Here is a 22,795-nt window from a genome sequence, read left to right on the forward strand (position 1 = left end):
AAGGCAGTGCAGCAGTCTCTCATGTGCCTCAGTCACTGTGGGCACACTTCCCCAAGACTTGCTATTTGGAAGCAACAAACAGGAGTAATGTATGATTTTTTCAGGAGGAGAAGAGAGGAGGAAGGGTAGAGGGATCAGTTTCCTGTGCCTAGATCCCAAGTTTCCTGTGCCTAGAATGAAATCCAGTGACCAGTGTCTGTACAGCATCATGTGAAGATATGGAAGGGAACTGTTATTGCCCAGGAGAAAGAGAAAAAAGAGGAAGGATGACGAGCACTGGGTGACTTATTGATGGATGGTACTTATTTTCAGCCTGCTTGTCTTGTTCCTGACACTGTTGTCTTGGTTTCATCTGGGATAGAGTTAATTTTCTTCCTAGTATCTGATACAATATTGTATTTTTTATTTAGTAGGAGTAATATTAATAACACACTGATGCTTTGGTTGTTGCTGTGTAGTGTTTATCCTAAGTCAAGGACTTTTCAGTGTCTCATGCTCTGCCATTGAGGAGGTGCATAAGAAGCTGGGAGGGATCACAGCCAAGATAGCTGACCCAAACTGGCCAAAGTTTGGGTGATACTCCATACCATGGAATGTCATGCTAAATACATAAACTAAGGGGAGCTGGGAGGGGCCAATTGCAGAGACGGACTGGGCATCTCTTAGAGGTTGGTGAGTAATGTAGTGTACACCACTGGTTTGTCTTGGGTTTTATTCCTCTCCTGCATTATTATTATTAGTTACTATATTATTTTATTTCAATTATTAAACTATTCCTATCTAAACTCACTAGTTCTACCAGGTTTTTTCCTATTCTTCTCTCCATCCCACCAGGGGCAGGGGTGAGTGAGAGCACAGCTTCCTACAGCACTCAGTTGCCACTTGAGGTTAACACACGATACCTGTCTTTGCTGTTTGACACAATCACTGGTCATTTCTTTAAGAGCAGGACAGGATGGCTGAAGAAGAAAGTTCAGAATTGTCATCAGAATGTCCATCCCCAAGAGGTTGGTCTGCTTTCCTTTCACCTCCCTTGTCCTTGCATCCCCTTCATTCACTCTCAGTGTTCTATCCAGCATACACCTGCAGATGAAATGCCTACACAGGGTGTGTTCCCATTCTCTCTCACTCACTGGGATCACACAGCAGGTCCAGGGCTGGGATGTGGTCTCTGCAGGAAAGGCAACACACTGACTATCCACTTTGCTCTATGTTCTTTGCCTATTGAACCAGTTTGGGCTAAAGTGATGGCAATGTCTGTGTCTTTCTGTTTGGTCTTCAGAGGTTCATTGGCACCTGAGAAGTGTCCAAGGTTTCTTACTCAAATGCCATATTTTGAAGTATATGATAATAAACTTGTTGATGTCCTTGTGGAGAGAGCTGAAGCACAGACCATTAGGAGTATGGGAGTCCTTCTCAAAAACTGACCTGATCTGTAACACTTATTGTTCTCTGACTGAATTCAGACTGGAGGATGGTTGCCATTTTTCATGGGCATTCACCACCTCACTGTGGACTGTGCTCTTAAACTCCCCTGATTATAAATGAAAAGGATGAGTGGCAGTGTCTTGTTTCTGTATCACTAACATCCTATATATTTACATCGTTATTTATACTCCTCATTTCTTTGTCCTATAGTAACACCCCTGAGCTGCTCATCTCCTTGTGTAAAAGCTAATCAGTACAGAAGTATTACTGATACCTAACCCCTTCCCTGAGCCTATGGAGGAAGAAGGAATTCAGCTCCTTAAAGCTGTAAAATAAAAAGCAGGACTACAGCACTGAGAAAGAGCAAACCTATTATTAATTTTCTTACCAGACTAAGCTGATTCCTGTTAAGGAAGTTACTGTAAAACATTCCTTTTCCACTCAAATTCTGTTACAAGGCTGCTGACCAAAACCATGTCTGGAATTCCATGCTGAGAGGGAAGAAATAGGATATGATTTGCACACAAATACAAGATCCCACACAGCATACTTATGATAAAAGGTACATCAAGGAGGAATCCAAAGGGCTCAATTTTTAGAAAGGCTTAATCCACTTACAGCAAAGAGGATGTAATTACAGGTATTGCTGTTTGCACTCTCAACTTTTCCATCCTTATTTGCAGCAAAAATTATAGATATTCCTAACAACTATTCCAGAATTAGACTCTTGTGTGTTGTTAATGGTTTGCACATAATTCAAAATCACTTTTATAATATCCTCTTTATTTTTTTAATAACAGGCATGTTTGTAGTCAATGGAAGCATGGTGAACTATAATTTGACCATGGTGCTCTTTGCCACAATTTGAAATCCCATCTATTTTAGACTTGGGCATTAAAGGTAATCTCATGAGTAGAGATAGGCACTACATAAAAATAGAAACTTATGCTGTAAGATGTTTAACGTAGCCATTTAAAAGCCATATTAACCTGAGCTGTGGTCATGAGCAAGACTTTGAACCTGGGAGATACAATTGTGAACAGACAAAAAGGGACGCTTACTGTGTAACAACATGGGCGCCCAAGAATCTGTACCAGATCCCCCTGCACAGATGCACCATTATTACAGCAAATTTATGAGAGAATGTCCATCTGGGCTGCTTAGTCTGCATGAATTCAAGAAACTTTTGGACCTTCAAGGGCTGGATCCACAGGGAGACCTATACATTAAACGAGTGTTTGATATCTTTGATCTGAACCAGGTAAACCTTCTTTTCTTTTTGGTTTTTTTTTTTTTTTTTATCTCATACTATTGCTTTGTTTGTGAGTTGTAGTCAGCAGGCTCTTTTTTGTGCTATCCTCCCAAAACTGCTCTTATGGACAGGTTTGCCATTAAAGGTGCACTAGAAGAGAAAAAGTGAGACTGTGCTTTGAGGGTTTGGATTAGGACTTTGTTAGTACTTTCTGGGGACACTTAAAAAATTTCAGGAAACCAATCTTAAAAAGAGAGGTAATTTCCAGTGATCAAATAGAAATTATTTTTGTATTTATTGCTTATCCCGTGCTTGTATATAAGCATATGAAAACATTGGTGTGCTCAAAGTTAATAAGTTCTTACAACAATGTTAGACAAAGGGGAAATAGGGTCTGCACATAATTGAAGACGAAGTGCAGTGTATATAAATAGATTTGAATGGATTTTCTCAGAGTACTATATTGAACTTGGGGCAGAGGTGAAAACAACTCAGATGAGGAGTTCATACTCAGCATACAAGTCACAAGACCAAATATTACTGAATGAAGAGGTTCAGAAGTTTCTCCAGGCTATACTTCTAATTTACCCTTTTTTCTGCTGCAATAACTGCTTATGATTGCAATCAGCTCTCTGCAATGTAGCTGGCTCCCAGACAGACAAGATAAATTTTCCTTAGTACTACAGACAAGGCTGAAGACACGGTCATCTGGTACTTCTGTGCAGCACCCCTTTCTGGGTCTGTCTTGAGCACTGCCTCATGTTTGTAAGGTCCTGGAGCCCTCCACTCATTGTGATGCTGAGTGGCCTGGGGCACATGCTCTGCAGTACTGTGAAACCTTCAAATTTGTTGAGACCTTCAGATTCTAGATTAATGTAAAAGTGAGGAGAGTGGAATCAAAGCAGGTTAGAGAAAGAGCACTTGCTTGCCCTTTGCTGTGGCAGTGGCCAAAGACACCTAAAATAGGAATAATCTGCTAATTGCTACTACTCTATTTGGTGTTACAGAGTTGTGTCACTCTTGCACAGGCTGTCATCCCTTGTACACAAAGTTGTTAAATAAACTGCCAGACACTAAAACTACTGCTTTTATGAGAAGTAGAGGGAGGACAGATGCTTGGGGGGACGTAACACGCATTTTAAATGTAGACAGGAGGTATGTATGGTGTCAAAACAGAGAGGCATGAAAACTGCACCAGGACTGACAGCTGGAGAACACACTGCATTTTGAGCACGGCAGGATCACTGTCCTGAAAGATCTCAGCTGCCTCATCTGTGTCACTGAACTGCCTCTTTTACTGCCAACTTTCTTGCTACATCTTTCTGAACTTTTGTCTTCCTCAGATGTGCTAAGATCAATACAGGCTAAAGAATGGGGTAATGACCAGAGTAATGACCAGGAATTCAGTCTCACAGGAAAACTAGTTCATCAACCATCTTATTGCTGACCATCACACCCTTCAGGAGCACATCCCTGGGGGACTGTGGGGTATGGCTGTATAGTCACCACAGGAGAAAGCATTCCCCCCTGCTGTCTTCTCCCTTGTCTGTATTTTGTAATTCTTGGGGTCACATATACCAGACCACTGAGGGGTGTCCTGTTTGATTACACAAATTGGGTAGGTTGGAATGCAGTCCCTTCACCAGAGAAGGTCATGTGTGTCCGGATGGTGTCTTAGCATAGCACCCTCTACCAGTCCCTACAGATATTCTTTCTTTTCAGGTGTTTCATAACAAGTTTTTGTAAAAATTTCAGCTTTCCACATAATGTGGAGTTGAATAGCAAGGACATCCCAACATGTAGATCAGTTTCCAAGCAAAAAGAAAAATGAGGAACTAAACCCCCAGAAAACAGAGTAGAGAAATAGGTATTAAACAGTAGAGTAGCTGGGAATCAAGCTAAAGTGCAGCAAAGCTCAGAAATCTATGCTGATCTATAGCCTGTGAGTATTTGTAAAGGTATGTTAGATATTGAGAGGATCCAACTTCCTAGGGAAAGATGTCAGGCAAGCGAAACTAAAACTGGCATATTTGAGACCAACAGATATTTTTATTCAGAAAAAAATAAAAACGAGCAATTTAAGATGCAAGATTTATATCCTGTGCCCATGGCAATTTTTTACAGAGCTTTACAGATTTGCTGTATTTTAATTTCTATTCAGGATAATGATTGTATTACTTTTCTTTTTCTAGCATTGTTAAAAGCACTCTGTTTTCATAAATTTAATTTTTATTTATTGCCATGATGAATCGCCACTATATTTAAGGAATACTTTTAGAAACAAGAAGCATTGATCAAATGCTTTTCAAATACACAGCTGTGATGTTTTTTATGTGATTAAGCTGAGAAAAACGTGGCAACCACCAGCTTCTTAGGGCAGGAAGAAAGGAATGTTGTATGTTATTGATGAAGTAAAATAAGAGGATCTCTTTATCCCATATATTTGCTTTTTGTCCTAAAGCTTTCTACAGATCTTTCTCTGCCCCAGGATTTTTGGCAAAAATGTAGGATTTCATCCGGAGAAGTTTTTAGTTAAGTATAGATGCGTGAAGAGCAGTCAGTGGGTGGCTGACTGGGGGTATCACACTATGGGCTCTGAAATGGCAGCTGGTATTGTACAAATAAGGGGCCTGTGACATTATGTCAGAACATTTAGGCACTGTGCTATATTAAACAGATGAGAATCATTCATCTTCAAGGCACAGAAGTTATTGGTTGTAAGTGCATAATGCACAAATTCAGAAGTAATTTGGTCATTTTTGCTTGCATTCAGTTCCTTTGGTACTTTAACGGCTTCTGTGGTGTAAAGATCAAAAAATTTTGCTTCTTTTTCTGCCACATTCTTTCAGCGATGGAGAGAGACACAGGGAGACTGACTTAGTGACTGGAATTCTGATGGTGATCAGAGTTTGATTTTATTGTGGGATACAAAAGCTTATATACTATTTCAGGGAGAATAGTAATGTGTACTACAGTGATTAGGTTAAAATCACATGCACAAATGTATGCATATAACAACATCTCTTGCCTGCAGAGTTTAATGAGATTTTCTTTCTCCGGTAAACCTGTCAGATTGAATCTTCTTGCAATCCAGGTCTAATTTTCAAAGTTCTTTTTCTTTTTGCCAAAGCATCCTGTTATCAAATCTCTTGTGTTAATCAGGTCCAAAATCTGTAGTCTGTCTTGGGTCTCCTAACATCCCAATAACATTCTTTTCTGGCTTTTGTTTCCTAATCAAGGGGTCACTTTCCCAGTGACTGGCGGAGTATACAAAACTTCTTGATAGAAATTATTTCCTTTGTCTTAAAAGTATTCTTCATACAAAAGTGCTGTTATAAATAGGTGGTTGGCAAACTTGAACCTCCTCCCATGCTTCCCCCAGCTTTTATAGACTTTTTATAGATATATGACCTGATTTTTTTCCTGCTCTAACCATGGTTTAATAGTGGACTTTTACAGTTTAAAATTGTTATGACTTCTATTGCTGAAGATTATAAAAATCATATAGTTTAGGGACTAGTTTACAGTTGATCTAAATATAGAGAAACCCAATATGCAAGTCTTCTCAGCATAAAATGCATTTTTCACATGTAGGCTTCCGTTTTCTCAAAATAGGAATCTACTCAGAAAGCTCTGCTAAAGAGTTAGTCCTGTGATTAATCTACAATTCAATTATAGCAGCCTAATGCCTCGAGTTAATCTGAGGACATCCATGTCTGAAGGTATTTAACATAGATCAAGATGGTAAAAAACACTCTTGAAAGGTGCATAGATTTTCTCCTCTGTGTTTCATGTGTGCCAGTGTAAAACCTCTAGCATGTAAGGTGTGGCATGTAGGATGTAGGATGTAACTACAGTAGTGAATTTCACCTTCTCATCAGCTTTGCTGCTTCCAGCTGAAGCCTGTTACAGACACTCTTCACTCTCTTAAGATTTCCAGCAAAAACCCTAAATTTCCAGTAAACTCAAAATAGTTTAAAAAGAATAACAGCAGCATGGTAAGTTTTTTTTGACAATTTATGATAGATTGAAAGCTCATTTAAAACTCATTACATTCAAGTCATCCATACAAATACCAACAGGAATAGTTGCAAGCCAAATCTTATAATTCCCCGCTTTTCTCTAGGTTAGAGATAAAAAAGTAGCTCAGCTCCTCACTCACAGAAATTAATGGCTAGTGGACAGATGACAGGGAAGGGGATATCTTCACAGAGTAATTTAATGCCACGTGGAAGATTGTGGTCTCCTCTGGTCTCAGCAGCAGGCAAATCGTTTCATGCCAATGAGGCAATGGTGCTGTGGCTGTTTGGCTCCTTGGGCTCAGTTATCCCCCATGCTAATGTGTGTACAGGTACATCTGTGAGGTGAGGTACAGGCACACCTGTGAGATGCAGGCACACCTGTAAGGTACAGGCACACCCGTGAGGTACAGGCACACCTGTGAGGTACAGGTATATGTGTGAGGTGCAGTTACAGTTATCAGTACTGCACAGCTATTTGTGACTCTGGCTCACCAGAGTGCCCCTGCTCAATGCATAAAGGCCATTTCCAGGCGGGGCCTCTTTCTGTGCAATGTTAGTAACAAAGGCTCTGTCTGAAAGCCTTTCTTCTCAAGAACATATTAAATAAGCACTAGTGTGGCTCTTGGGCAGACCACCAGTGGTTTCAGAACTAAATGGCACCAGGAACACAGGTATCTTTTTAATTTTTTAAAAAATATATCTATAGATTTTTAGGGGGGGAATATCATGTGACAGTTTTTTCTGGCCTTCCTCACCCTTTGTGGAATGCTTTGCTTATAATTAAATATACAAACAAGCAAACAAATAAATATGCTAATGAAGTTTGAAAGCTGTTCTTCATTGTTCTTAACAGCATTGAAAAATAAAGGTGCTGAACATCCAGAACTATAATTGCAAAATTCACTTTCCTTGAGATTCTCACAAGGAGTGCAGATGGTAGCATTTCAGCAAACATTTTGTTTGATGACTCATACATTAATACTTGTAAGCATTATTTATATAATGGCATTGGCAGGATAATAAGCGTTAGGTTTATCTTTTGCCACAGCTTTCCAATGAAAACTTTCAAAAATAATTTGTTTATTAAAATACAAGTGCAACCAAATTAATTTTTTTAAGTATTTCCTTTCTTAGATGTGAATAGTCCCTTCTTAGAGAAAAATTATCTCAGCCTTCTTTGCCCTTAAGCTATTTGTAATACAAAAATGATAAATCTGCAAGCACATGCAAACACATTTAATTCTTCCTACTTTTTTTCCTTCCCTTGTGTGTCAGTCCACTCATAACTGGCAGTCCTAGTTCATGAATCCTAATGATGAATTTTAGAGAGGAAACAGTTATGTTCACCTAAAATATCTCAGTAGTTGCCAGGTATACTGATGTATATTTGGTTTTCAGTGAGAATATATTTCAGTGCTATTACATCCATCAAAATGATGTTTCACTGGTGTTAAAGGAGAAAACATATAGAAAAATAATGTGTGGTGTATCCATAATACATTGCAAGTGTTATTTGCTCTTAGGCAGAAATAAGGACAAATTCTACAGTCAGCACTGCTACTATGCAACACTTGTTCTGAAATATCTTCTTTCTTTAAATCAGAAAATCACTGCCATTCATTTCTCATTAGCTTGCAGATAGGTTTTGCCACCACGAAAAATAAAAATTGATTGATTTATTGATTGATTGAGTTCTTATGACCTCTGAAGGACAAAATTTGCAGAGCCATTTAACAAGTGAAGCAATGGACTGAAAATGGGATGTTGCTGTTGTAGTTCTCTTACTGCTTCTTTTGGCATTATTGAAACTAGCTACAGGAATAAGTGTATGTTGCTTTGTAAGAAAATTGGATTTTAAAAGGTAGAATTACTGTGAGAAGTAAAGAAGATTAATAGGTATTTGGCACTGAGGTAAAATTATACAAGTTCAAGGACTTTCTGTTAAAATTTAGAAAGCATTGGACAGACCATGTCAGAGAACAATAATTTCTGCTACTTCTTATGCAGAGATAAAGTTGGTATATGCACAAAAACGGACACTCCACAGCAGTTTTAGAAATCTTTAGATAAGGATCCACCAGCTGATGTCAATCCTTAATCATTTTTCTACTTTGTGTTTTTCATTTAAAATGTAAAGTAGTTCTCTGATAGAGTTCATCTGACATCATTATGCAGATTAGAATTATAAAAAAAGATTTTAAAATTAATCCATTTAAAATATAAAGAAGAAGGATGTTTGATGTAGAACAGATAATAAGAAATGCAAAAATATGTTACTTCAATAGAACTTTGTTGTGTGTAGGGATGACTACATAGCACTGTAAACTAAATCTCAAGTTAAATCCTTTTTTTCCTTTTCTCCTTTTTTTTTCCTGAATCATAACTGTTTCCCTTCACTCCTTATACTTTGAACAAAGCTAAGAAGTGTTGGGAGGCAGACCACCTTTCCTTTTTTTCTCATCCTAGCTCCTTCCCCACTGTCCTGCTGTGTCTTTATAATTCAAATTATCATGTAGACTTTTCAGCATCTGATTTTGTGTTCTGGATATAAATAGATGTTATCTTCCTTTGGTTATAGGGACATGAATGTGGTTAGCCAAGTACATCTTTAGTATTGTAATAGAAGGAAATGAGAGTCATTTGGCCATGAAATTCTCTATTAAAGCAGTGGTTGCACCTTATATTCCATGAAAAGCATACAAATGTCCACAGAAAGGTGTCATAGTTTTCAGAGGTCTTTTGCTGCTTATTGTAATTTAGTCTTCATTTGACTTTCAGCTGTTATTTTCCTTCCACTTTTTCCACCTTGAGAATTGTGAGAGAGAGAAGAATGTTATTTTCCTCTCTATGAAGCATCTAGTCTAAGATTCTAGTGAAGATATTATTTTGTTAAAGACTGCAGGGCCAAACAGAGCAATTGTTACCAAGCATGATGTGTTGGCTGCGTTCCACATGATCATAGAAGGTATGAAGAGCTCTTAAAGGATTAAAAATATGGGTGCTAGAGAGTAATGCTTCAAAAACTACCAGGAACCTAAATATTAAGCATTTCCACTTCTTGTGGGATTAACTACAATGGCTCAGGATAACTTTGCTGACTGTCCTTTCCTGGAAAATATAATTTTGAGTTGGGCTTCCTTTCCCAGACTGTCTTGCTCTGCTGTGTGCTCAGAACAGCAATGGCTGTTGTGGAATGGCAGCTGTGATATGAACTGTCATATCTTAGCCCCTTTGCTACATCCTTATATGTTCGCAGGCATTACCAGAACTGACAACAAAACTGGGTGCAATAGTTAATAGAAAGTAAGGATGATAATCAAAGAAACATCTTCCTAAACTTTCCTGAACTACTTTCCTCTTTTGTGTCATGAGTCTCTGAATAATTGAGCAAACATAAGTTCAGCAACACACATAACTTTAGGGACATTTTCAGCCTGAAATTACTCCTTGGACCCTTTTCTTATCCTACTCTAACCAACCAGCTTAGGTAAATCAACAAAGTTGCATCAGAAACACCTGCATGACGCTATGGGGCCACTAACCATATAAACTGTTATTACATTGAGGCAGGATGCTTTATGTTATTCTTTTCCATGGTTCTTGTATTGGCCCAGCACTTCCGCTTTGCCCAGAGAAGTCTAACTCTTGCTTTTTCTGATTTTGAAGATCATGTCACTCTCATAAATGTTTCCACAACAAGAAAACCCTAGAAAGCATATTTTTCTTTTATGACAGTCATTGCTATCACATTGTAGTCAGCAATAAAAGCCTGTATGTGAAAAACTTAATCAGCTTCTAAACCAAGGGCTACAAGAAAATAAGACTCTAGGTATGTCTTAGACAGAAAGAATTCTTCTGTCAGAAGTAACAAAAATCTACAGCTTTAACCTCCTCATATATTTGGAGTTTTTGAAGGTGACATGTAAAAATCCTGTTCCCATTGGTTTCAGACACAATCCAACAAAAGCAACAAAGCCAAATCATTTGCTTTTCCTTAATTTGGAGTAATGTTGCATAAAATTATCTCAAATGTAAAGTAACTAGCTTGATTACTGTAAATTAGGAAGTTAAATTATGCTTTGCTGTGTTCAAGGCATTATAGTTACCTAATTTTTCTCAGTATGCTTAAGTGCCTTTGAAAGGTGCAGTGCCCTGATAAAAAATTCCATGTTCTATGAATATTTCACCAATTTCCAAATACTACTTTATTTATTTACGGACTATACTAAAGAATGCCTGTATTCTCCTTCTAAACTGTCTCCCAAAATTTTTACATTCAATTTTATATATTGGTTCCCAAAAAAAGCATTCTGTAATATTGTAAATACTTCACACAGTTATTGGTGCAATTTCATAATCTTGTTTTCTGTTGGTTTGTCACGGGGCACACTGCTGTGATAGTAAAAACTTATGCTAGAATAATTTGTCATTACCAGCTAAAAGTCTACATCATTAAATCATCACTTGCTTAATGCAAGTACAGTTGAATTCTTGACTGAAAGATTTAACATTATGAGTTTTAAGTTATGAGCTAAAAGTTTTAGACCAGAGGTAACTCCCCAGTAGTGACACAGCCCCATCAAGCATGGGAGACCAATTCTTTACATGGGACATTAAAGAAATGCCTGTCTCTGATCTCTCTACAGCACTGCAGAATTCAGTGGCCTTCTTTGTTCTGTTCTTGGTTTATTGGGGTTTTTTTCCATTTCCAAAAGAGTAATCTGAGTTTGCAATAAATGTTTCTCTTTAAAATCTAAATTTTAAAATATTCAAGTAGGTAAGTGTTACAGATTAATAGTCCATTGACTTTTCCTTGCATCATACAGCCTTGATTTGTAACTGGTTTGGATTAGGTTAGGGTTTCTTTGAAATTTTCATTTAAATGAAAACAAATTAGCATGTATTCTGCAGCTGTCATTGAGTTTAAGAAGCATTTGGAGCATGCCATTACCAGGTAACACTGTAATTTTGTCATGTTATGTGAATAGGCAATGGAGATTGACTTTGGACAATTAATCATAATTACTTTTAAGCATTACTTTAAAAATTATTATGCAGATAAAGTGGAAATTAATTTTAATGGGAAACTGTTCAGGAAAGTGCTTCTATTATTCAGAGAAATTTTAAGATTTCTTTTTAGGCATAATTGTCTTTTTTTTCTATTTATTTATACATTAATTAAGAATAAACCAGTTATTATAGTAAGAGTCTACTATTATAATACAAGTAGTTTAGACAATGATAGTATATGCATGTAACTTTTAGGAGCTTTCATACATCCCTTGAGATTCACAGAGCATTATATAGAATCACCCAAATCTGCCCAATAGAACATCTTTGCCACTAGAAAACATGTATGTCTTCAATGTACTTTTGTTGGGGGTTAGGATTTTTCCTTTTGTTTCTTTCTCTTATGGAATTTTGTCCCATCTGTTGGTAAGAGACAGACTAACGACTGGTACCTTGTAGGTGTAGAAGAAGGAATTACAAGTGACCTTGCCCCTGATAACTCACAGTTATACTAACTACCAAAAGAAGAACAGTCTTGCCCTTAATGGGTCACAGCTGTGACTAATGGAGTGTGATAAAAGAGGTGGGCCCCTCTGATTAGGGGGAAGTATAGAGGAAGACCTTGAGAAGGTAGAGGTGCTCTGAAGAAGTAGTAATGATCCAGAGAGACACAATAAAGAATGAAATAAGGAAGAGAGTTTATACTGCAAAAGATTTGCTATGAGTTTAGTCTGGGCCTCATAGAGCTGGAGCCTGCAGTCATAACTGAGCTAGGTAAAAGCCCGTAGTCAGAGGTGGCAAGGAAACACTTGCCGTCATATTCCAGCAGGATATAGCCAGCAGTCAGCCAGAAAAGCCAACAGCAGGAACATGCTGTAGTCAGAGTCAGGATGGCTAAGCACTAAAGAAAAATAAATTTCACACTGTCAAATGAGAGTCTGTGTCTTGGCTCATTTCTACCCCTAATGAAAGGTCGGCTGTTAACAGAGAGACAAGAGAAATGGCCAAGGTGGAGGAGTTCCTGGAAGGGATGGACAGCATGGCAAGGTCAGGTGCACAGGGCAAATGTTGTGGGCCCTGGAAGAGCTAGGGCCATCTCAACACAGCATCTTCATTGCAACAATTAATGCCATGGACAACCAAGAGGCAGTGGGTTCCACTGCCATCAGGCTCAGTGTTAGAGAGTATTGTCAATGGCCCAATGCAGGCTTATGTCTCTGCTTTGATTTAGGGCCTTTAAGACATTAGGGAGGTGAGGAAGAACAGCGTGGTACCCGTGCGAGTCACAGTCCCCAGTATCAGAGCCTGATGTGCCCCAGCTAGGGAGAGGGAATACTCCCCATGAGCTGAGGTTCTTCCTGTGTGACCACAGGGAAGACGTGGGAAGGTGGGATGGGAAACCCACTTCTGTCCTGGCAGCGGGGGTGTGTGAATTCAAAGAGGAAAAAACTCTTACTGACAGAGTTCAACTAAAGTGAAGGCAGCCTCAGTCTCCTGTTACCAAGCTTCCAGGTATAAGAGAAGGGAGGATGATCTGTTGGATCCCCTTGAAGATACCTCTATCATGTATGCCCAGGAAGAAAATAATAACCAGGGTTAGAGGGGCCCTGCCTCTTATCCAGGGAGAGGCATCGGAAAACTGGATCTTCTGGATGGTGTGGATCTGATGGTCTGGCACATCACAACCACAAAATACAATGCCTTAGTTGATACTGATACTGATCAGGGTACTGCAGTGTACCCTGATACCATCGGGACATGTGGGGGCAGAACCTGTTTCCATTGCTGGGATGACGGGGGGATCACAGCAATTGATCCTGTTGGAAGCCAAGGTGAACCTGACTGGAAAAGAGTGGAAGAAACATCCTATTGTGACTGGCCCAGAGGCCCCATGTATTCTGGGCATAGACTTCCTCCAGAATGGCTATTACAGAGACCCAAAGAGACTCAGATGGGCTTTTGGCATAGCTGCTGTAGAGGCAGAGAACATTAGCAGTTGAACACTTTGCCTGGACTATCAGAGAATCCTTCTGCAGTTGGACTTCTGAAAGTGGAGGAAAAATTAGTACCAACTGCCACCTTGACAGTACACTGCTGTCAGTACCAGATGAATTGAGATGCCGTGATCTCCATCCACAAAATGATCCGTGAGCTGGAGAGCCAAGGGGTGGTCAGCAAAACCCACTCACCTTTCAACAGCCCCACTTGGCCTGTGCACAAGTCTGACAGAGAATGGAGATTGCCTGTGGACTATCGTGGCTTTAATGAAGTGCCTCCACCACTGAGCGCTGCTGTGCATGCTGGAACTCCAGTACAAGCTGGAGTCCAAGGCAGCGAAGTGGTATGCCACTATTGACATTGCTGACACGTTTTTCTCCATTCCTCTGACAACAGAATGCAGGCCTCAGTTGGCTTTCACCTGGAGAGGAGTGCAGTACACCTGGAACCGATTGCCCTAGGGGTAGAAACACAGTCCTACCTTCTGCCATGGACTGATCCAGAGCACACTGGAAAAGGGTGAGGCTCTGGTACATCTGCAATACATCAATGACATCATTTTGTGAGGGAACACGGCAATGGAAGTATTTGAGAAAGGAGAAAGGATCATCCAGATTCTTCTGGAAGCCAGCTTTGCCACCAAAAAGAGTAAAGGTAAGTGACCTGCTCAAGAGATCTGGTTTCTGGGAGTGAAGTGACAAAATGGATGGCATCAGATTCCCACCGATATCATCAATAAGATCACCCCAATGTCTCTGCCAACCACCAAGAAGGAAATGCAAGCTTGCCTAGGTGCCATAGGCTTTTGAAGAATGCACATTCCTGAGTACAGTCAGATCGTGAGCCCTCTTTACCTGGTCACCCATAAGAAGAACAATTGCCACTGGGGCCCTGAGCTGCAACAAGCCTTTGCACAGATCAAGCAGGAGATTGCTCATGCAGTAGCCCTTGGCCCAGTCACGATGAGACCAGAGGTGAAGAACGTGCTCTACTCTGCAGCCGGGAACAGTGGTTTGTCCTGGAGCCTTTGGCAGAAGGTGCCTGGGGAGACTCGAGGCCAACCACTGGGATTCTGGAGCCGAAGGTACAGAGGGTCTGAAGCCAGCACTGCTGTAATAAAACAAACTTCTGTTGTAATAATTTGTCATTACCAACTAAAGGCCTTAATTATCATAAAATCATCACTTGCTTACTGCAAGTACAGTTAGAATTCTTGACTGTAGGATTTAACACTATGAGTTTTGAGTTATGGTCTAATTTTAGACCACGTGAGGAAGATGTGACTCTGCTGGCGCCACAGCGCCCCCTGCAGCTGTGGGGAATCATTGCACCTGCCCTGCCCAGCTGGGAGCCGACAGCGCCCCTGCCGGCTGTGGGCATCACTACACCGAAGGGGAAAGTGCCTGGGGCCGAGAGATGGCTGCGCCTGGGACTCTGGCTCTGTTTGTTGTTGTTTGCCTTGTTGTACACACTAGTAAAGAACTGTTATTCCTTTTCCCACACCTCTGCCTGAAAGCTCCTTAATTTCAAAGTTATAGTAATTAGGAGGGAAGGGCGTCATATTTCCTCCCACTTTCCTTGGGAGACATCTTTCTTTCAAACCAAGACAACTTTTTCTGGAGGTTTGTCCTGCTACGTTTTTGAATTTGTCAAACAAGAAAGATCTGCTAGGATTATCAGTTTCCTGGAAAATGTGTTAAGATGTCACAGCTGCATTTTTCAGTTTTTTTTCCTGTCTTGCCTACTGCTTTAATTTGGAAAAGATGTTCCTAAAAGCACAAGCAAAGGCTCAAAATTAGGAGTGCAGAGAACTAAACCTCAGCAACCAGGAGAGGATGGCAGAGGGCTAGGTCTTTACAGTACAGCCTTCCTGGGCAGAAGCCCCAGCCTGGTGACTTCCTTGTCTTCTCCAGAAGACAATTTTTAAAAGAAAATTGTCTATGATGGCAAGGAGTTAGGGGGTAGTTGTTAATTTTAAAGAAATGCAATTGTTTGTCATCTTAACATTTTGGATTTCGCCAGGCTTTACCAGGGTAGCCTGCAATTCTGAGATCCAGGACATATAGCTGGCTCTGTATTTCCAACTCCTCCAATGCAAATGTCCTGGTAATTTTTAAGTCCCCAAACCTTGGAGGTCCTCTTCATCTGGGCACAGCAGAACCTTGTGTAACAGCCTGGTCAATACAGCCTCATCCCTTTACGTAATCATGAGAATACACTGATTACAAAACCGCTTAACAATCTGCAGCTCCTAATTCCCTGCTTTGTTGTTCATCCTTATTTAATAATGTTTCCTTGCTGAGGTCTCCCCCGCCCCATGACAAATGCCAGCTCTGTTTACTTACAAAACTTGTGAGTCTGGCCAAGCCCAAACTGCAATATCAGATCCTAGGGAAGTATCAAAGTAACAGAGTTACAAGTAGCTCTTTATTTCTTCAGTAATTGCAGCTGCAACCTCTGAGGAACAAATGAAAGTGCTCAGAAGCAAAAACAAACTGAGGATGGTTGGACTCAATGATCTTTGTGGTCTTTTCCACGATTCTGTAATTCTGTGATTCCATGAAACGCGGGAAGAAGAAATGGAGTGAAATGAATCCTCCTTTAGGTTTCTGAGGTCAGAGAAAGCAGTGCTACATTTGTAATTGGATCTAGAAAGAAAGAAAGAAGCACGTAGGATTAGCTATAAATTTCACAGTTATTCTGAGCTGTTTGACCCATGCCTCCTCCCTCTCCCTTAAGAGGTTTTAAGGACTATTCTGAAAGACAGGCAGTTGGGAAAGAAGGTGGCTTAATGACCTAAGCCCTAGATTTGAATTACTTGCACCATTTATATTTGCACACTTGTTAATCCTGATAAACAATTTGAGCTATTCTCCTGATGTCAGATTGAGTTTAGAGATTTTTAAGGAACCAATTTTGGAAACAAGTCACTGCTTATTGTGTATAAACTCTTGGTGGAGCCCACGGTGGTTCAAGTAAAATGATAAGCTCACTCACCATAGGGTTTTCAGGGACAGAAATTGTTCCTTTCCACAAGCCTGGCCACAGCATGAGGTATGAGATGGCTGACTATCCCTGTAGGGGATCCCTGTCACTGCTAGAAAATCACTCTCAGGGAAGAGCCAGGCAGCCAAAACACCAAGTTCAGATCACTCTGGCACAGCCTTGGATAACCGTGCTGTTTCAGGTCAGCTGTGTATTCATAGCTGACAAGTCAATTATTTTTAATCTCTACTACAGTTTAAAGTCATAAGAGTTTTTTAGGGATCTGTGAAGATTAGCAGTGCTGTTCTGGAAGCCAATAATGCCCTCCTACAGCTCCAGGGCTGGAGTATTAATGGCCCTTGTATAATGTCCCGCCCTGCCCAGCTTTGTCCCCGGGGACACACATCTGTGTCCTCACCAAATAATGGTGAGCAGCCTCCAGTAAAGGTTCAACTGACAGCCTGAAGCAAAAATCTCTCATAAAAGGACGAAATTAAATTCCTTTTTCCTCAGGATATCCAGTAGCTAATGAAAAACTGAATGGGCTCTGAGCCTTAGGCACTCACAAATGATAGTGCCCTGAGGACCAATTTCATACCATCAGCAAGCTCTACCTGCATTTTTGGAGCCTCTTTCTCTCTTTGTTGTGTGAATCAATCTGTTGCAAGAGGCTTAAAAAATCACTCATCAACAAAAGCAAAACAAGTTACAAAAGCACAGTATCAAAGGGCACAAACACAGGCATGACCCGAAAGTGTCCTTAAACTTCTAGTTCAGCCAGTCAAGCTGTTAAAAGACTAAAAATAGATCTACACCTTTATTAAGCCTACTATGTATAGAAATACTGGAGACTTTGAGGCATGTAAAAGAAGTTCTGAACCCATTCTTTTGGTATGTCTCCAGCCCACTCCTCAGAACCACATGAGGAGAGTTCTGTTCCTCTATTTTACACCACACGCAGAAGGGTAAAATGGGTAAAAAATGGGTAAAAAGGGTAAAATGACTCCACGTGCCCCTTCCTGCTCATTTGTTCATTTGGGCAGGGGAGGGTGCAGGATTGCACCATCCCTACAGGTGCCCCAGGCAATGTGCTGCAGGCAAGGAAGGCAGAGCCAGCACAATGCAGACATGGAAAAGAAACCTTCACACACCCAAATTTGTCTTGTATCCTAACATGATGAATAAGCGGGTTTCACCAGTATTAATTCCATTTAATAAAAATATTACAAATATTTGACAATTACAGAGTTAAACACCAAAAGTAAATAATTTGTAACTTCCACCACTGGTAGTCAGCTCTGCTTATTATGATGTTGGGCATTACTTAAAAAATTATTTTATTATTCTTACAGTAGCTGTTTGTTTGTAAATTAATGACTTCCTAACAGGCAACAGATACATTGCTGTGCATGCTGCAGAGAGGTATTTTACAGAGCCCAGAGACACATAAGGACCTACCTAGATACTTGTACTGAGATTGATTATAGAACAGCAGATGGGTAAATCAGCGCAGCAGTACTCTTTTAATAACATCATAACACATTTATCGCATTATTTGTTGTACTCACAGAACCACAGGATGATCTTCTTAGGTTACTGTTATTATGTTTTTCACTGTTTAATGTAGTATTTTGAGATGCTACTGTAAAAAGTGCAATATTTCTCTTTATCTCAGAAAGATCTGTATATGTGCAACAAGATCACTGTAGCCTTCTTTATCCCATAAATGTCTTTTTTTTTACCTACAATGTATGTTTTTTGGTGTAGAAAGGAAAACATTATATTTCTCATCAATACTTTTATTAAATGCTTCTGGTTGCACATCAAGTAGACAAACATGTCTAAGTCTTCTCAGTATTTTTGTTCCTGAGAAATAGAAAAGGACTGCTCGCTACCATGTCACCAGTAGTGTTCCCATAACTGCAGAAAGTGGCAAGGGCTTTCCTGACAACTACAGTTTCTCCCACGTGTTTTTCAGAGGTGGGAGTTTTTTCATCCTGGCCTTCAGTCCCTTCCTATTTGGGACAGGCCATATAATCTACCAGATGAGAATTACATGCCCAAACACATTAGACTGGTTATTACACTGTCCAGATTCCTGATGTTTTGTCAGAGCAACAACAGTGACACCAAGATGCAGAAAGAAAGCAAATAAAATTATATTTTCCAAAATCCCAAGTGAAATGTAAGGGAGTAAGAAGAAAATTAATCTGCTCATGGATATACAGCAATCCTTAAATTAATCTGTAGTTGCAATAAGCAGTATGAAATGCAATAAAAAAGCAGCAATGTAAAATGCATTTAACCACATTCTTATAGATATATCAAATCAGATGATGGAAATGCAATCAGCAAAATACATTTTGACCTCCAGTAAAATACTTTATGAGATCCTTCTTGAAATAATACTTGCAAAATAGAAATTAAAGCCACTGTGCCAAAAAGAAGATTAAGTTTGTAGTGCCTGATGTGACATTCTTGGTTAAGCATCTGCTTTTAACACTGGGCCTAATTTTGTTTGAAAATTATATGCAGTTACTGTCAAATTTTATTTAATCTTAAACAGTGGTTGAATGGTGTCTTTGCTGCATTTGCTTGTGATTGGAATTACAGTAAAACAAGCAACTACTAGAGATCCTGCAGAGGGTCTGTGAGGCAATGGTCAGTGTGCACGGCTTATGCACACACCATTTCTGCATGAAGGCTGAATCCAGTGTGTTTGAATACATTGGATTTATCTCTTAGGTGCCACTTTGCTGATCAGCCTTGCACAGAAATCGAAACAAGCACTACAAGGGTCTCCCAGGAGCTCTGACCCTGATCAGTATCCTGAGGGCACAAATGTGAGGAATCTAAGAGGAGAATGAAGAAAAGAAAAAAAATAGAAGATGGACTCCTATTTCAAAACATGTATCCAATCTTTGAGAACCTACATTCACTTCCACAATCAATTGTGAAGATGTGTGGGGATGCTGTTAGGAAAATTAATCCACAAACATTAGAGGTTTATGTCCAAAAAGGACACAGAGGAATCCTTTTACTTTATTCAAATAAAGGGAGAGGCCATGGGGCATTCCCCTGGGGTCTCTCAAATTTTTGGAGGATGCAGCCTCACTTTTTATCCTAATATCCAGCCGCGTTTCCCTTTTCTCTTTCCCATTGGCTGAGGTACTTGAGAGGCTCAGACTTCCCAAAACACCTGATACCAAAGATTTCTCGCTAACGTATAACCCTCCCTTTTAATTTTTAATTCTTATGGAATTTAGGGGTTTTTCTTCCTCATTGTTTCTTTCATCTTTCAATGTCCAATTTAATTTATCACCAACCCTAAAGTTTATTTGTAAAAGAAAATATCTTTTTCCATTCTTCAATCAGTGGAATCCTTCCCACTGTTTCTTTTATCTCCCAGTGCTAGTTTTACCTACCAGCAGGCCCACAGCTTGTTTGTAAAGACAAATCTGCCATTCCTCTCAATGCTTTAGGCATTTTGATTTGTTTTCAATGGAAGGTTGATCAGAAGAGCTCTCAATTTTAGTATATTCTAGCCCTTATAAATTCCTGTTTGTTGTCATTCTTTGCATGCTCACATGTTCAGTTCCTTGTCACAAAAATATACTGATAGGAGGTCTTCAGAAGACATGTAAGGTGTGGCACTTAGGGACACAGTATGTGATGTACTTGGTATCTGTGCATTAACTGTTGGACCTAGTGACCTTGAGGGTCTTCTCCAACCTAAATTACTTTAGGATTCTGGTTTTGGCAATGAGTTGCAGTGCATCCTTACCAATCTTCTTTTCCTGTAGTACAATATTGAGGGACTGATTAATGCCTGTAAACCTCAACTGGCAAGATGTCTGTTGATATATGGCAATAAAACTAAGTAACATGCTAAACCTACTGAATACTCATCCAACCTTCTCTTTTCAGTCAAAGGCCATCTGAAACTGACAAGTCTTTCCAAGGTTTTCTGAGCAATTGGATTCTGACCAATTGGATTTTGATCACAAGACTAAATTTACCAGTTCTTATTTCTTTTTGTATGCACATGAGAAACAGTTGGAGCAAGTAGGATCCAAATTCAGCAACTGCTTCTTCCATCCTAACCACATCTAAACACATTCTGTGTCTACAGAAACAGAAGAACCTCACTATGGAGGCCTGTCCTTGACAGGCTTCTATCAGAAGCTTGAGCAAAGCAGTAAGAAAATTATTCTGAAGTCCATCTGAAATGCTGTCTCCCTATGAATATCCCCAATTCTCAATATTTAGGGTTTGGTTTATGCCTTGAAGGCTTTGTAAAATGTTTATCAGAGCGACTTGATTTTTATTTGGATAAACCACAGTACTTAGGGTTCATGCCAGAGTATTGGTTACAATTTTAAAACACTTATTACATGATCCCTGAGATGAACAGCACCTGGAACAGCACTGGAAATCATACATAGTTCTGCAGTATAGATGTAAACAACTCCACTCTAGATATCTCATTAGTACCAAACCAGATATCCCAAACTCCTCTTTTCCACATGTCAGACTGTCACAAAACTGTTTATTTTCCTTTTAAAAACTGTCAATAACAATTGCTCAGAACAGATTTGCCCCTCACCTCCACAACACCCGGATTTCAGGGGAGAACAAAACTGTCCTTCCTATAATACCTCTTCCTATAGCTCTTACAGTTGAGCGCATCCTTTTATTCTTTTTTCATACCACAGAAAATTTCTATATTAAGATGCTTCATAAATCAATGTGTATTGTAGGGACTTTGATGACCTGTTCCTGTACAATTGCCAGAAAGAACAGAAAACCAGTGTTATTAAATAGATGTGGTTTTTTCTCTCCCTCTCTCTCTTAGGACGGATTTATAGACTTCTTGGAGTTCATAGCTGCAATAAATTTGGTTATACGAGGAAAAATTGACCAAAAATTGAAATGGTATTTCAAGCTATATGATGCTGATGGAAATGGATGCATTGACAAAAAAGAGCTATTAAGCATATTCAGGGTAAGTAAGTTATGACCAATAGCAAGAGCATTTGATATAGTGCGTTGCCCTGAAACAGTGGTTCATCATGTGCTGTAAATGGATTGTCAGTACTTTATCTAATGTTTTATGGTTGTAAAACCAGAATTAACAGTGGCTACTAGTGATACTCCTGCCATTAGTTTCTTCCTTATTGAACATGTCTAAGTAACATTTTACTTTAAACCATAGTTCTACAGATAAAGTACTTTACTGAAAGTGAAATGTTGTAGAAACAGTAGAGACAGTACTGTGATAAACTGTACTATAAGGCAGGGCAAGACAGTAGCAGCATAATGAACAAAACAGATGGCTACAAGTACATGTGCCAGTCTATTGTGGAAAACTGGCTTCTCAAACTGATCTTGCAGCAAGAAAAAAAAATATCAATAAAATATTACAATATTTTAATTTTTTGAAAGGCTTTTAGATTTTTTTACTACAAACACCATTACCTCCATTTCAAAACTAAATCATGGAAATATAATTTTACTATTAAATCGCGCAGTGATATTTGGATAAAAATACTTCCAAAATTTTCCAGAAAATGGGTCCACTTCAAACCCATAAAACCAAAGAAGTACAATTCTTTCTTTAAAATTATCTTCATAGTTTTCAACTTGCTCTAATGAAATAACATATCCTCTTCAGTAGCTGCTGTCATCCAAAAGTTATGTTAAGGCTCCTTACAAATATATATGGCTCAATACTGTGCCCTAAATATACAGGACTCACTACAGATCAAAGTGTTGCTGCAGGGAGCATCGAACCTAAATAAAGTTTTAATGCCATAACAAACAAGGAATGTACTTTTCCTGGATTCTGCATTACTGCTGGTGCCAAGCCAGTCGCTGTTAGAGACTTTAAATAGCTGCTGCCAAAACTGAAAGGAGCTGGAGCCAGATGGAGCTACCAGGTCAAGCAAATAAAGCTGATCACCTAAAGAGCAGCTTTCTAAAGATAGAAGTAGAGGCTGAATCTTCCAGATTTCTCCTTTGAGACTAATGAAATCTGTCTTTCACAAATATTCTCCAATAATTTTCACCCAGAGCCAGTAAGTCAACAGTGTTTTGTCTG

General features: G+C 39.4%; 1 protein-coding gene across 1 annotated transcript in view; it reads left to right on the forward strand.

The window, feature by feature from the left end:
- GUCA1C (guanylate cyclase activator 1C) overlaps nt 1-22,795 on the forward strand; it is a 37,980-nt gene that overhangs the window by 9,172 nt on the left and 6,013 nt on the right. The window contains exon 2 of the mRNA XM_005492555.2: nt 21,551-21,700. Within this exon, the coding sequence (XP_005492612.1) occupies nt 21,551-21,700 (150 nt within the window). The remainder of the gene's footprint in view (nt 1-21,550; nt 21,701-22,795) is intronic.

This window comes from Zonotrichia albicollis, chromosome 2 (assembly GCF_047830755.1).
Source record: "Zonotrichia albicollis isolate bZonAlb1 chromosome 2, bZonAlb1.hap1, whole genome shotgun sequence".
In the NCBI taxonomy this organism is placed as follows: domain Eukaryota; kingdom Metazoa; phylum Chordata; class Aves; order Passeriformes; family Passerellidae; genus Zonotrichia; species Zonotrichia albicollis.